This window comes from Branchiostoma belcheri, unplaced genomic scaffold (assembly GCF_001625305.1).
Source record: "Branchiostoma belcheri isolate BF01 breed outbred unplaced genomic scaffold, Haploidv18h27 scaffold56, whole genome shotgun sequence".
NCBI lineage: Eukaryota > Metazoa > Chordata > Leptocardii > Amphioxiformes > Branchiostomatidae > Branchiostoma > Branchiostoma belcheri.
Window position 1 is genome coordinate 1,596,434 of NW_017804198.1, and position 16,275 is coordinate 1,612,708.

The following is a 16,275-nucleotide window of genomic DNA, read 5'->3' on the forward strand; positions in this document are numbered from 1 at the left end:
CTCTAACAGAAAGATTGTTTAGCAGCAAACGGGTTCTATAACTATGACAAGTTGTTGACCGAACGCAGTTGCCTACTGATACAAATAGGTTCGTTTGTGAGTGTTATCCTTTTAAATGTTGTCATGGTGTTTATTAACAATCTCGTGTGCACAGGTTTCCACTGTGGCTTCGACTGAAACAGACGAGTTGCCTTGTTCTGCATTCGTTGCAGAAGGTTTATGTTAGTTTTAGTTGTGCATGACCAAACTGGGCTGCAATAATCAATGTGAGATAGTACAAGGCATTCTATTACAATTTTTAATATTTTGTAACATCCAAATACCGCATCACGAAATCGTGGTAGTCACTATTCTCATTGCATTGTAGCAAATCCTTCCCACGAAAAGGCTAGCGGGCAGGACAGTGCACATCCACCGGCCAACGTCGCTGAGTGCTGGTTCACGCAGAACGAGTCGATACGTAAAGGTTTCCTAACTACATGTAGTTGCTGTAGTTGTGTAGTTGGCATTATAGTTTTATACGCCTTGACTTGGCGAGACTAGCGGGTGTGACCGTCTTTTTAGACGGTCTGACTTTTCTTCTGTACCGATAGGCACCTACAGGTGGGAATAGGCACTTAGAGTCCAAAGACTTGAGGAAAGTTATATTATTGTGTAGTTGGCGTATTACAACCCATCTAGGCGAGGCTAATGTGTGTCGTCTTTTTTACGGTCTGAGATCGCTTCAGTGCCGATATAGGCACCTAGAGGCCACCGCCAAGGAAACGCATATTATAAGAAAGACTTCATAACTAGAGTTCGATGATCTCATACCTCCATGACATGTGTCTTGCTTTCATAAATCTTACGCATGGTGATGACCACCTGTAATTGGCTTACATTTTTCACCGCATATATTCAAATTATATGAGGCCATTTGCATATATTGTATCAATTGATCATACTCTCCACCAAATGACAGGGTTATGTTAAGAAATAAGGCTATTCTAGCGTTTCCTCATAAATTATGCAAATGAGGTCCTGATTGAAATAAATTATGTTTAGTGATGTTCACCTTCACTGAACTTCCAATTATGGCAAGTATTAAATTCCCAGCAGTTACCACCATAAAATTGTACCAATTTGCCATTTATTATGCAAATTAGGTCTTCCTTTACAATCTGCCAATGATCTTGCCGTTCTCACTAACATATGTCTATAGAGTTTTATAGCCCTAATATGAAATACAGCTGATTTATAGAATTTCCTCATTAATTATGCAAATTAGACCCTGATTTGCATAATTATATTTTGATTATATCAAGCATCACTTAAGCTACCTACATACCAAAAATCATGATGATCCATCAAACGGTTGTTCAGTTATCCTCTTTCGAAGATTTTCAAGGAAACCACCCTGCAGTTCCAGAACAAGCCGCTAGGGGGACCAAACTCACGTGACTTCTTCCCGAGGACAAGAGCTACCTTCCATCCAAATATCATGACCCTAGCATGTCCAGATCGCGAGATATCAAAACCGGAAGTTGCGCTGCAGTACCAAGGGAAGCCACTAGGGGGCCCAAAATCTAATCATTTCCAGTTTTCGTCACATCCTACCAACACACCAAGTATGAAACCAATCCATCCAGGCGTTCTTAAGTTATCTTGTTGACCAACAGACGGACAGACGGACAGACGGACGGACAGATAAACGCAACTGAAAATATAACCTCCATGACACATTTCATGGAGGTAATAAACTACAAGTAGTTGCTGTAGTTGTGTAGTTGGAGTATCAGGCCTAGCCTTGGCGAGGCTAGCGGGCGAGACAGTCTTTTTTAACGGCATGACTTCACTTCTGTGCCGATAGGCACTTGGAATCCACCGCCTTGAGAAAAGGTATATGATAAGAAAGGCTTCCTAATGCTTAGGTCACAATTCAAGAAAGGGGCCCTCTCGGCGCGTGTTCGGCGTGTTTTTTGGCACTACCGAACGGGACCTGGACGGAGACCGGCGGGCTTCCCGACGGCTGCCGGCCTATTTTTGGCTCCGCGCGGTCGCCGAATCGATTTTAACTCAGAGTTAAAAACACTTCGGGCCCCGTTCGGCGAAATACGCCGAAGCGACGCCGTAACCTCACTGCCCGGGACCCGTCGGGTGGCCGAACAGGCACCTGCCTAAGATTATGACGTCACGTGTGCTGATCAGTGCATCAGATGGTCAGGAAAAGGGGGTTATAGGGAGCATATATAAACTCCTGCCTCAGACTACGTCGCACAGTTCACCACGTGTGTGTTACATCGTGTACTTGTGTGTGTTACACCTTGTATTTGTGTGTCAGAATGTCGAAGGGCAAGGGAAAACAGCCGGCACGGCTCTCTTGCCAACTTCATAAAACAGATCATAACAGGAATAGAATCTGTCTGACATTATCTCTTGTTACATCATATGCCTTCGTAATAAAATGAAATCAGAAGTTATTGGCATTTATTTTCAGTCCAAATTTCAACAGAAGTAACGATATTCAGTGGTTTTATTGCTCAATAGCAAGGAGCTGCCACGGCACACTTCCTGCGTCACTGCTGAAGTACTTCCTGCGTCACTGTTGACGTACTTTCGAAAGTAGGCCCTCGGTTACTTTTGCGACGCACCAGTTCTGCCTGCCTCTCTTCTTCAGCTACCAATGCCAGAAGACCTACATGTAGGTTGTCACCAATCTCAATCTCAGACGGGCTTGTAAGTTGTTTGCAGGTTGCACTGAACGCTGCATCGCCAACTTCAGTCTACTCTTTACTTGACGTGTACTCTTTACTTGAAGTTAAGTGAACGGTAGCAGGCAGTGCAGCGCTTATATATGTACCTGCTCAAAAACACGAGAGGAGCCCGTCGGGATCCCGCCAGGAACCCGCCAGGGACCTGACAGCTGCCCGGCCGAACTGTAAGAGCCGGTCGGCACCCTACCACACGCCGCACGGGTCAAGACGGGCGACTGACCGGGCACCGGACGGGTCCCTGACAGAAACCGGCCGCAAAAGTTTATGAATATTAATGAGAGCCGCCGGCCGGAGCACAAGCAGGCCCCGACAGGAAGCCGTAAAGGAACATTTAATTGTGACCCTGACAGTACGGCGCACGCTCGGCGCCATGACGCCGGCCGGCGTCTACGCCGAGGACATGCCGAACGGGCGCCGTTTCAAATGTGACCTAAGCATAAAGCTGGAGTCACATTTGAAACGGGGCCTGATCGGCATGTTCTCGGTGTTGGCGCCGGTCGGCATCATGAAGCCGTGCCTGCGCCGGCTGTCAGGGTCACAATGTCAATGAAATGTTCCTTTACGGCTCCCTGTCGGGGCGCTGAGGCAGCTTGTATTTAAAATTCACAAACTTTTGGTCCCTTTAACGGCCGGTTTCTGTTAGGAACCCGTCCAGTCCGGTGCTCAGTCAGTCTGTTGGCAGAATGGAACCTTCTCTCGGCGGCTATGTAGGATGGCCGGCTATATTGAAATAACGCGTTAAAAACTCTTCCCCACCGCCGCGGGGCCTGCACAGGAGGCTACTACAGGGTCCCTAGCGGGGTGGGGGTGGGGATGGGGGGCGATCCTGGCGGGTCCCAGACTGGTACGCCCCTGGCTGGTATGGTGGGTTCGCCGCTGGTTGATGCGCAGACCCGTGTACGGTCACTACGGCTTATTGATGATATGTCGAGAACATCACATTTTACCCTCTATAACCTTTTTCTGATCGTTCATAACTGTTGAATAATCACCGAGCGGTTTAATCGCCACATGCCCGCGTAAAATGGCGTCGTTGCACAACTAGCGCGACGAGCAGACAAAGTTAAAAGTTGGGCCGTAAACTACACATTAGCCGAAAAGATATCAATAATGAGTTTTTTTCAGTTCGAATCGAATCTGCATGCGTGCACGTGTTACACACACACATATATATATATATATAGTGGAGTTAAACTTCTCGGTTAATTTTTGTACCGTAATATTCCATTGGTCTAATTTTGTTTATTATTTGTGATCATATAGCTTAGACGTTTGGGGAGGACTTTGGTTACCTTTTACCTCTGGGCCACGGGATTGATTTTCCGGGTTTCCGCTTGGTTGACTGGGATAGCTTCGTGTACTCAGTACCTTACCTTCACTGCACAAGAGTCCTTGCAAGACGACGGCTCGGCTGAGTTCAGCAACAGAAATGTGGAGAACTACATAAACAATAACTACCCCGACTGGCGGACTGCGTTTTACATGGTCCCTGATATATTCACCAATTCTGGGAAACAGAAAGATCGGAAAATAGCGGGAAATGAAGCGGAATGGCACGTTTACAGTCGCCTCCATGAACTTGGAAATGAACTTGCCAAAGAACAGGCTGGTAATCCAATGTTTGTCATTCACGGATTCAAATTCCGTCAACAAAGTGGTAGAGAAAAAGGGAAGGTGCTTGGTGAATTCGACTTTGTCATCGTGAGTAAGAAATATGGACTCATCTTCATGGAAGTTAAGGCAGTCAGGTCAGATAATTTTAGACATGATCGGTTCAGCAAAGCAAAAGGGCAGATGAAAAAGGCTCGAGAGGCTCTGTCATCGTATCTTCAAGACAAACTCCCACCTGATGCATCTACCGTTCATTTTACGAATCCAGTTTTTATTATGATGCCCAACTGTGCACCGAACTCAGGTAGGTTAAGTTACCTCTGCGAAGTCCTAATCATTATAGGTCATTATAATGGCATTATTTATTATTATTTATTAATTAAAATGAGCAAGGTAGTGCTAAAGAAATGATGTGAATGTGCGACAGGGTAAGACCCAATTTTAAGGAAACAATTGTTTTCACTTCGCCTCCCACTCGACCCCCTGCCTGATATTATCATTTTCTTGGATCTGCTACATGTAGCACTAGTAAATTGATCCCCTGGGCTGTCCCCTGGCCTTTCCCCCCACTACCACATTTAAAAATCATTGCGAAAAACACATATTACGGTCATGATATGTGATTATTTTTCACACCTCTCATCTGATACATCGATCGTTACACTGTTTCTCTGTTTCAAGAGTTCGTGCTTCTTTGTTTGGACCCCCCCCCTCTGTCTTTTGGTTTAAAACCTCTCATTTGATACAGTAAAAAGCTTTCTGAAGACTTCATAAAAAGGGCTGGTCTTTCATCTGTAGAGTTGCCAGGAATTTGATACAAAAAGACGGTGGGGGCAAAGATACCATTTAAAACTCTTGGTAAACTTTGACACAATGAAAAAATTTAATATACCTGTCCACAGTGCTGAAGTACCAGGTAGAAGTCCACACCACTGACCAGGAAGGCGCTGGGACAGACTCCAATGTGTACATCACCATATATGGGCAGAGGGGGGACACAGGGAAGAGACGGCTGATCAGATCACATAACAAAGACAAGTTTAAGCAGGGACAGGTGAGTGTGTCATACTTTTTCGCATTTCGTTGTTAAGAGTCATGAAATGATAGTAATGGAATTTATTAATTTCAGTCTTGCCATTTCACTTCTGTTTTACTGAATATGCCCCAAGCTTTTTATTTCAAGACATTAATAGTGTTGAGATTTGCCTTTTTATATTGTCTTGACAGTTTTGCTGCTTGTGTTGTAGATGGACCTGTTTGAAGTGGAGGCTGTGTCTCTCTGGGGGCTACAGAAGGTTGTTATCGGCCATGATGGACATGGACCTGGTCAGTGTTTTTCACAAGTCCCCTGTTCAAGTTATGAGGAACAGTTAATTTAACAATCATCACTAAGCTTCTCCGACTTTCATTACTTTAAGTCAAATTCACATTCTTGTGGTATATAATTGTGCTAATCACTGGCTGTAGTGTAAGATAGGCAAGGAATAACAGTTACTGTGATCATGTCTTGACAAGTGTACATTGTAATTGAAAGCTAAGACCCTATTATCTAATAGACCATGTCCTCTTTCCACAGTAGAAAACAGCAATCGACGTTGTATTACAAGTAGAAAATGTGTTTGAGTCAGGATAGATGATGAATGTGTTTTGTCCTGTCATCAGGATCAGGCTGGCACCTGGACAAGGTGGTCATCAGAGGGTCTCCTGAAGCAGACAAGGAGTACATCTTCCCATGTAAAATGTAACTGGCTTCATTATTCTGCCTTCTCCATCATCTGTTTTCAATATATAAAATGCGTTTTTTTTAGTTGTGATTGGATTGTTTGTTTTAGACAAGATGTACATTGTGTTGTACAGGTGGCTAGATGAAAATAAAGATGACAAGTTAACAGAGCGAGAACTGCCGGTAGAAGTGGAAAAATCAGATCGCGTTAAGTCTCCTGACCTCACCCAAGCCTCACCTTCACCAAAGGAGACCACAGACAACAAACAAGGTAGATTAAATATTCTACTGTACACAGTAAAAAAACTACAACAAAACTAGAAAGACCGACATTTGCTTGGGAGCAAATACAGCATATTTCAGTCCATCTCCCTCCCACGCAAAAGTGGACTATTCCAAACTTACCCCAGTGCAAAACTGGCAAAGGTTCTCAAATAAATGAATTAGATAGTAGCTATATGAGAACAAAGATGCAAGAACAAGTACTTTGGATCTCGAAAGCTTTACTAATCTTATTATCTTATTACAGGTATGCAAATACTAACAATGATGAGATTTGATACATTTTGAAGGTCTTAGGCACATAAAATTGAATGTGCGGGTCATTACGCACGACTTACGTGCAATGTGACCCAGGGTAACCCGCAATGGAACACGTGTTCCATGGCCAACGGCAGATGGAATGGGCCATTCTTTAGATAGAACATGGAACGGATACAGCACTTTTGGCCCTTTTTTGCTGAAAATAGCCATTAAAGTCCCCCAAATGAGTCATTTGGAAGTGGTGTATGCCAAATACATGAATGCTATTCTGTAGACACACGTTCAAGGTACCCTTATACCGAATGTCATATCATTTGGTTGTAATACCAGGGCTCAGGATCCAAAAATCCATTTTTTGGCGAAAAATGCCCCAAAAAACCTTCATAAAAATTTTCAAAGGCATGTTTAAAAAAAATGAAAAAAACGTCTGGGGGTATTGGCCCACTCTACCTCCATGCCAAATTTCAAGTCATTTGGCTAAATGATGGCGGAGTTGAATCCCTATGACCGAGTGGCAGGAGGAGGAGGGGAAACATGAGGGAACACAATATATTTCATCCATACCATGGTATGGACTGAAATATAACTACCTATTAGAATAATGTACTCATGCTGGAGTAGATATCGCGATTGATGGAAGTTTACTAGTAGCCATTGTAAAAAAAAAAATTTTTTAAGAATGAATGAAATAAAAACAACCACATTAATGAGATGTCAAAAAGAATTTGCATATTCTTTTGTCTTTTAATGTGACTTTTGTTTTGGGTTGTATATAACCAGACATGAACAACATTCAACTTAATTCATGACAACTGGCTCCTATGAAGTATTTTTTGGTCCCCCTTAAGATGACTGGACAGTGAGAATAACGACCAGTGAGGATGAGAATGCAGGCACAGATGCCCAGGTCAGCCTGACTGTGTACGGGGACCAGGGGAACTCAGGACCCCTGCAGCTGGGGGGCGGAGAAAGCGGCTTCTTTGAGAGCGGGAACATAGATGTAAGTGTACATGCATATAAAAAAGCACTTTTCTTTTCTAGAAAGTTTGTGACTGAGGATGATTTACATCTTGAAAGAAAGTTACATTTTTGTTAAAGCTGTTGTTGCCCTCGTCCCTAGGTGAAAATGGGAGGTGTTGGAAAAATCTACAAGATCCGACTAGAACATGACAATAGTGGAACAGACCCAGGGTGGAAGGTGGATAAGGTACGGAACATCAGGATCGATATACCTGTTCTGTTAGATGTTATGACTGGACATTAGATGGAGAATGTCCCGTTCCAATCCTTGCAGAAAGGGTGCAAGCTCAGGAAGTGTATATTGTATATTCATTTAACAAGTTACATACTTTATGAGCAAATACTACCATTGGCTTTTGAGACTTTCATACTTTGAACAACATGTTTTTGTCTGGATCTGCGCACCTATAAATCATGGCAAACATCAGGCAAACATCATACGGAGGTTGTATCCTATACGGAATCATTATTGTTGTTGTTGACTCGTCTTGTATTATGTCCCAGGTGGAGCTGTCCCACCCCAGCTCAGGTGAGACCCTGGTGTTCACCTGTGAGCGCTGGCTGGCGACCGACAAAGACGACGGACAGACCTGCCGCGAGCTGCCTGCTGTACAAGAAGGGAAGGAAACACTACCAGGTACAGCTATCCTAGCTGTTCATTTAATGCCCAAGTTTGTGGCACTAAAGCAGTATTCTCATACATTTCACTCCACAAAGTCAGGTATTTTTTGAACAGGCATTAGCTAATAGTCGGTTGAGTGATCTCTTAGCAAAATAGTTGAGAAAGTAGTTGAGAAAAAAATTTTATTGCCTGGAATAATCAGTCAATTATAGCGAAAATTCTAATGAACATGCAGAGCATGTCACTAACCTCTGCTAAGTACAATTGAAGTAAACTCGGTAGCATGCAGTATAAAAAAATATAATTGTAAATGAACCCGGTGGTAGGCCAAAAGCCAACACGTGCGCTCCTATCAAAACCCGAGCCCCTGGCAGGCCCACAATAGACTGGTTACCAGTCTGTACTACCTAAAACAAAACACTTTGCGATGTCAAGTTCTCGCAATGAACCGGTCAATCAGTGAAAATGAAACCATGAACATGTAAAGTTTTGGTAATTAGACATCCTAACATGCTGTCCCCTGGGCTTTTCCACCTCCATTTTGTAAGATCATTGCGAAAACACTTAAGCCTTGATTGTTACCACATAAAAGCAGTCTCTTTTTATGGCTTTACGTCTCCACTCATGTCTCTCTTTCTCTCAAAAGTTGTATTTTAGCATTGCCAGGAGGTCTCTCCTTCAAAATCTGCTATCTACTTATAAAAGTAGCAATGTCCTAAAACTAGACAAACTTTAAGGAAAATTGTTGCATTAATCAGTGGATTCTGGTAAGGTTGTTTGTATCTTGATTACAGCTATCACAGTACTTACCTGTCGGGTAGAATTAAATGTGAATCACGAATTCGAACCTCCTATTTCTACTTCCAAAAAGGATTGTACAAAGACGGCTGCTTCAAGAAAGATTGTCAGGACGCTAAGAGTCTCCGTGAGTGGTGGGGCAAGAAAATCAGCGTCATTGAGCCTTTGGACATCAGTGACGACCTGTACAAGTGTCTACTCTGCAGGTAATTTTTCTAATGGTTTTCATGAGTGAAGAGGAAAATCAGTTGCTCTATAAATTGTGTACCTCTCCCTCAATACATAAAGTTAAGATCCATCTAGAGTTCTAAGATCTCATACCTTTGCCAAATGATTTTAAACTTTCAGTAATACACCATGGAGAAAAGTGAGACGTAGTGAAACCAGGGAACCATTTTCCAACGGCTCACTATACACGTTTGTCCGCGGATTCTAGTGTCTAGTGTAGGGCCATTGGGCCCAGACCCTTGCAGTAGGTGATTATCTACTCGAGCTGTCAGCTGCATTTTCGCCAGATTATATGAGAGTCCTATCATGGAATACAAAGGATTCATAAACTTTCCTAATCAATTAGGCAAATTGCACTCTGATTTGATTAATAAGAATCTAATTACCTACACACAAAACTGACAACGATCCGTCAACCGGTTCTTCAGTTATCCTTCACATACATTCTTGGCAAAGGTAATAATAAGTGTTTTAAACATCATTCTTCGAAGACATTCATTGAATGTCATTGAAATGCTGACTTCTCGTACGTGCATGCATGCAGGTTCATTAAGTCTAGAAGTGCCGTTCCTGCCCTGGGAAAACAGGTAACTAGCACCACCAGTGAAGTCCTGCACATGTTCAACAGTCAGCAACTCGTTCTCCTGGACAACATTGGGCTGCCTCTGCACCTGCACATCACGGGGCCAGCAGGAAGCGGGAAGACTTCCATCCTACTGCACAAGGTACGAGCTCTCGACACAGACATCAGAAAAGCTGGGAAAAAAGAGACAATTCTTGTGCTCTGTTACAACAAACCACTGGGAGAGAAGCTCACCACGGAATTGAAAGAATGCCCCTGTGTTACAGTCAGAACTTTAAATTCCATACTGTACGAGGTTACCGGTGTTTCGAAACGCGATATTGATCCAAACAATTCAGAACAAAAATCTAAAGTCCATGAGATGTTTAAATTTGACCACATTTTCGTTGACGAAGGTCAAGATTTCACCGGTAAGTGGCAAAAGCTTCTAGAGTGGATCCAAGAAAACTCAGATTGCGAGAGTAAGTTTCATTGGATTTTCTTCGACAATCAGCAGCTCGTAAGCTTTAAAGCGACAGGACTTTCTTCTGACGAACATGACAAGGCGATTAAACTGCACAAGGTGTATCGGATGACACGCAGTGTTTATGACCAGTTCAAGAAGTACCTTAAAACAATAGAACATCGGTGCTCTATTGGACACAATATCTACGGCATGTCCATAGAGTGGGACAAAATGGGCAAAGAGAGTGACCCTAAAGATCTCAAGGTCGCCTGTGACCCTAAAGATCCCAAGGACCCTAAAGACCCTAAGGACCCTAAAGATCCCAAGGTCGCCTGTTACTACATCTCAAAGCATGTGAATAGTCTACTTGAGAAGAAGGTGCCTCCAAATGACATTTGTGTTCTCGTTCGTGATAATCAGAAGACTGCGGATGACATAAAAAAGAACCTCAAAGACAAAAAGAACAAGATGATACCGTGCCAGAATGCTACGGAATCTATCAAGAATCCGAAGAGAGACGCCATCATAGTGGATAGTATCAGAAGGTTCAAGGGTTTAGAGACCAAGGTACTGATCTTGTATAATCCCCCTTGTCCCGGCGAAGACAACGCAGTGGAACTGCTGTACACTGCCTTGTCTCGTTCTTTCTGTCTTGTTATCATCATCGCGCCTGAGGAGGTTATCCGGATCCTTCAGTTACAAGATGGCGGAAATGAGATGGCAAATAAATCTCATTTTAAGCAACATGACAAGAAAAGAAACCCGGCAAAGACAAAGTTGGTGAAGACTGTCTCGGCACTTGAGAAAAGATTTACGGATGAGGAACTGACTGGACTTTCGAGTAGCGAGATCAACACGATTCAACAGAAGTTGAAAGGGATGATAAAGGCGATTGAAGAGTCAAAGACATCACGACTACAGCACAAAAAGAGCAAGAGCTTGGACGAGCTAGCATTGAGGGCAGAATTGGGCATTGTCAAGAAGAGCTCGAGGTTAACGGCCCTTCGGCGTAAAACAATCTAAAGTGTCTGCTGAATGTTATGATAAGACTATCAACAAAAGCGCTCTACTATAAATATCATCAATTTTCCTATCTTATGTCACATGTTCAAGTTATATCATATTGAATCTATCATGAAAAGGAATACGAGGACATATTTTACACATGCATAAATGGACATGATATAAAACTGAAATTACCCACCGGCTTTATTATAACTGTGTTATATGGCCCTGCCAAATGGATATTTTCTGGGCTGAAAATCATAGCTATAGTAAAGGGACCAAAATAAATGTTGATAAAATTACATTTTATGTGAATCCAAAATCCAAGCATTGTAGTCCATGAGCCGGCGTTGCGCACTCATTACGTATCATTTCATATTACTACGTCCTTTGGCATCTACACTTTGTGCTTCACGTAGTTGCAGCACTTATATAAAATGCATACATGCAAGTTTAGTTTGTCCTTTGATTGGCCACTCACTAAGTCCCCCATTCCACTTAGTGGCGCTCTCATGACGCTCTCTCTGCTACCTGAAGCTGGTGTGTTACGCCGAAGGGCGCGGTTATACCGGCTATACAGATACAGAAACTGGTGTGTTATGCCGAAGGGCGCGGTTATACCGGCTATACAGATACAGAAGCTGGTGTGTTACGCCGAAGGGCGCGGTTATACCGGCTATATAGATACAGAAGCTGGTGTGAGACGGCGCTCTCACTGCGCTCTCTCTGCCACCTGAGATTGGTCGGAGCGCGGAGAGAGCGCCGTGAGAGCGCCGACGTCGTCAGGTTTTCGATCCAAATTAATGGTTTGGCCATTGTGCGCTCTCATGGCGCTTTCTCCGCCCCCATCGCTGTCCTTGGCTGTCCTTGGCGCTCTCACGCGTGAACCGCTTCTATACAGTCGCCCAGGCGCTCTGTCCGCGCTCTGGCCAATTTCAGGTCGCGGAGAGAGCGCCGTCTAAGTGGAATGGGGGTATAACTCACTCAGTCCCGTAGCTGTACATGTAAGCCGTGAGTTCTCCTCCCCTTGCGGTCATCAGCCACGCTGGTCAGCAAGACGCAGTCTCTTCAGATCACTCTTTGGCCGCTACATGCGCGCAATACTACTGTAGAAATAAACCATACATAAAATTTGAAGGCAAATCACCCAGTCTTGCGACCCTGTCGATTGTATTTTAGTTACAACTTCAATCGGCTGTTCTTCAGTTAAAACCTACAACAGTGAGCAGATTATTATTGGAATGAGCAGAGCACTTTGGACTAATCTCTCAGGCTGTTCACAGCTTAGAGGTACATATCCAATATTTTGTCAAAAACTTCTCTGTTACATAGCGGATCATAATGACCCCCAGCGGGGGTCTTCACGCTTCGTTAAAAATGAAAAAATCTCAGGATTTATTCCAAAGATCTCAATATTTTAGACGAAATCTTGAGATCTTATGAGCTCATGAGATAATCTCAAGATCTTTCAGAAAATCTTAAGATGAAAACGAAAGGTCTCAAGATCTTCCAAGATATTTTTAAACCATCTTGAAATTTTTCCATAGCATCTCGAGATGCTTTAAAAAATATCAAGATTTGTTTAAAGATCTCATGATTTATTAAGTAATCTTGAGATTTTTAAAGCATCTCGAGATGCTATGAAAAAATCTCAAGATGCTTTGAAAACAACTTGGAAAGATCTTGAGACCTTTCATTTTCATCTTAAGATTTTCTGAAAGATCTTGAGATTGTCATGAAAAATCTCAAGATTGTCTCATAAGATCTCAAGATTTTGTCTAAAATATTGAGATCTTTGGAATAAATCCTGAGATTTTTCCATTTTTAACGAAGAGTGAAGACCCCCGCTGGGGGTCATTATGATCCGCTATGTAACAGAGATGTCTTTGACAAAATATTGGATATGTACCTCTAAGCTGTGAACAGCCAGAGAGATTAGTCCAAAGTGCTCTGCTCATTCCAATAATAATCTGCTCGCTGTTCTACATAAATCTCACCACCAGCACACGTTTAAGGCCAACAATGGTATATTAATAGCAATGTGTTACATACCTTTTCTATTAGCAAATCAGATGGCTCATCTTGTTTCATTTTTGTTGTCTTTGATACATGTACTTGTATCCTGTATCGTATTAGTCAATCATAAAATCAAGGGCCACACAAATCTAACGTAAAACTCTAGATCTCTTGCCGTGAAATAACGGGAGACCTCGCTCAATATTCAGACAATAGACTAACAGAAGAGAACATACATCCTATCACATGCGGACGGTACATGGTTTGATATAACCTTTAATCCTCATTGAAAAAGGTTACCGGAGTCATATTAACTGAATGTACTACAGTAAAGATGGTAATGTGAGTGGAAAGTATTTCAACGCGAAGAAAAGATCTTGCAAATCGTATGGACAATGTAAGACGCGTCCTCAAGTATGCCTCAATGGTTGCAATCGTAATCCCAACTTAGTTGATGGTATCTTTTCATTTAGCAAGAAACGCAATAATCTCCTAAAACTTGAGGAAGTCTTGCAAAGAAAAAGATTCACAAATTCGATGCACAATATGAAACAGACTCCAACTGTTAGATCTATCCCCTCATTTTACCAGAAGCAATCCTGTGACCTCACCTCGACCATATCAAACTACGCGCACTGTTCTGGCTACTAACGTAACCTTACTCTTCACTAGAATCTTCTCCTAGTCTGACATCCAGCATTGTTCAGCCTGTGCCCTCCGGTAAATACTTCCCTATGATCTTAGGAAACAGATCGGATTCATGTCTATAAGACCCCGAGCTCAGACTACACAACCAGGGGGCATATGAGGACAGGACACCAGAATTATCAACCGAGAACTGGAGAGTTCAAAAACTTGCATTTCCCAAGAACTATCCTAGAGTGGAACTCGTTGCCCGAGCACAGTTGGGGCATCATCACTGGAAAGCTCTAAACAACTCCTGCAATTAAATGTGCAAAGATTGAGTGTAACAAGTCTTTCAGTGTGATATACATTGTAGCTATCTGCCGCGGCGCCGCTTGCCTGCGAAGCTGGTTTGTTACGCCAAAGGGCGGTGATACCGATACAGATACAGGACACAAAGGTGGACATATAAAGGCATTTAATGTCAACTCAACTGAACTCAAGTCTACATAAAGACTAAAACTGTTGCACTTTTAATATCCCCAAGCACAATGTTTTTTTAGAAGGAAGTTGGGGAAAACATTATACTTAACTAAAGAACCGGCTTTTACTGAAAGTTTTAACTTGTAACTTGTATGAGATAAATTAAGCCACTCTTCCAAGTCTTCTGCTGCTTAACCCTGTACCCAAATACAAATAAAGCACCAAGGTGCTTCCGGTAGAAAGAAGGTTGAAGTATGCAATTCTTATGTTCTGCAACATCGGCAAGAAATTAAACCAAAAGGTAAACAATAAGTTGCCAGGAACCCAGGATATGGTAAACCACAGTATGATGGTTCATTGTATTCTAAAGGCTTCATCTGAATGTTAATTATATTTCAGTCCATACCATGGTATGGATGAAATATTTATATTTCAGTCCATACCATGGTATGGATGAAATATATTGTGTTCTCTCATGTTTCTCCTCCTCCTTCTCCTCCTGCCACTCGGTCAGAGGGATTCAACTCCGCCATCATTCAGCCAAATGACTTGAAATTTGGCATGGAGGTAGAGTGGGCAAATACCCCCAGACGTTTTTTTTTTCATTTTTTTAAACATGCCTTTGAAAAATTTTTGTTTATGAAAAATTTTTGTTTATGAAGGTTTTGGGGGCATTTTTCGACAAAAAATGGATTTTTGAATCCTGAGCCCTGGTATTACAACCAAATGATATGACATTCGGTATAAGGGTACCTTGAACGCGTGTCTACAGAATAGCAGTCACGTATTTGGCATACACCTGTGACTTCCAAATGACTCATTTGGGGGACTTTAATGGCTATTTTCAGCAAAAAAAGGGCCAAAAGTGCTGTACCCGTTCCATGTTCTATCTAAAGAATGGCCCATTCCATCTGCCGTTGGCCATGAAACACGTGTTCCATTGCGGGTTACCTGAGGTCACATTGCACCTTTATAGTCGAGCGTAATGACCCACACATTCAATTTTATGTGCCTAAGACCTTCAAAATGTAGGAGATAGGCGCCGCCAAGATTATAAGCCTAAGGAGCCATCGTGACAAGTCCAGACATGCTGCTGGCTGTCATGGTGCCCCGACGACCGTAAAGGTTATGGGACTTACATACATACATACATACATACATACCATGGTATGGACTGAAATATAATAATGGACTCTTCGTTTTCACTTCTTCGCTTTTTCTTCCTTTCCTTTGGAATCGATTTTGACATTAGTATAACGTTATTCGTTTTCCAAAATTATTTTTTGCAATTTACGGCATATATTTGCTCATTTTGCAGGTGCCTTTTGCGATCAGTGTGGTCAAAAACCTTTCAGTTTTTTTTTCAAAGTTTTTTTTTGGGGGGGGACGGACGAAAATTCATGCGCGCGTGGATGTCATCCATATGATCAAATCAACATCTCTATCTCTATCTATCTATCTGTCTATCTATCTATCTATCTGTCTGTCTATCTATTTCCCTCTCTCTCCATCTCTCTCTCTTCATCGTCTTTCGGAGGTATATTCGTACGGCTCCCTCATTTCTACAGCCCCTCACATTGTGTTAAGTTTTATTTGGATCGCTCTTGTACAATACTAGTTTGATTTTATTGCTTTCTGTGACCGCTGTGGTCACATCTGCCGTCCGTGCAGGGACCCAGGAACATGGCAATGTTATTGTTAAGGTGCAGTGCTCTCGCCGTAGAAAGGCTGCCTCATCTGCACTGACTGTTCATAGTAGTCGTTGGCTTGTTTATGATCACCCAGTCGATTTTACTTTTAAAACATATCCATGCTAAGATA

At 42.5% G+C, this 16,275-nt stretch overlaps 1 protein-coding gene across 1 annotated transcript; it reads left to right on the plus strand.

The window, feature by feature from the left end:
• The first annotated feature begins 3,228 nt into the window (after positions 1–3,228).
• On the plus strand, positions 3,229–11,349 carry LOC109481510. The gene is made up of 12 exons (XM_019784087.1): positions 3,229–3,281; positions 4,409–4,668; positions 5,267–5,418; positions 5,612–5,690; positions 6,027–6,105; positions 6,222–6,358; positions 7,479–7,630; positions 7,751–7,837; positions 8,155–8,287; positions 9,144–9,276; positions 9,843–10,146; positions 10,477–11,349. The coding sequence occupies exons 1-12, from the start codon at positions 3,229–3,231 to the stop codon at positions 11,347–11,349; spliced, it is 2,442 nt and encodes an 813-aa protein (XP_019639646.1).
• Positions 11,350–16,275: the final 4,926 nt, after the last annotated feature.

What these genes read in the sequence shown, in the direction of transcription:
- LOC109481510 (XM_019784087.1), top strand. Translation starts at nt 3,229, where the DNA reads ATGTTCTCGGTGTTGGCGCCGGTCGGCATCATGAAGCCGTGCCTGCGC. An exon ending in TACATCTTCCCATGTAAAAT is followed by an intron (nt 6,106 to 6,221) that starts GTAACTGGCTTC and finishes TGTGTTGTACAG; the next exon opens with GTGGCTAGATGAAAATAAAG. An exon ending in GACCACAGACAACAAACAAG is followed by an intron (nt 6,359 to 7,478) that starts GTAGATTAAATA and finishes GTCCCCCTTAAG; the next exon opens with ATGACTGGACAGTGAGAATA.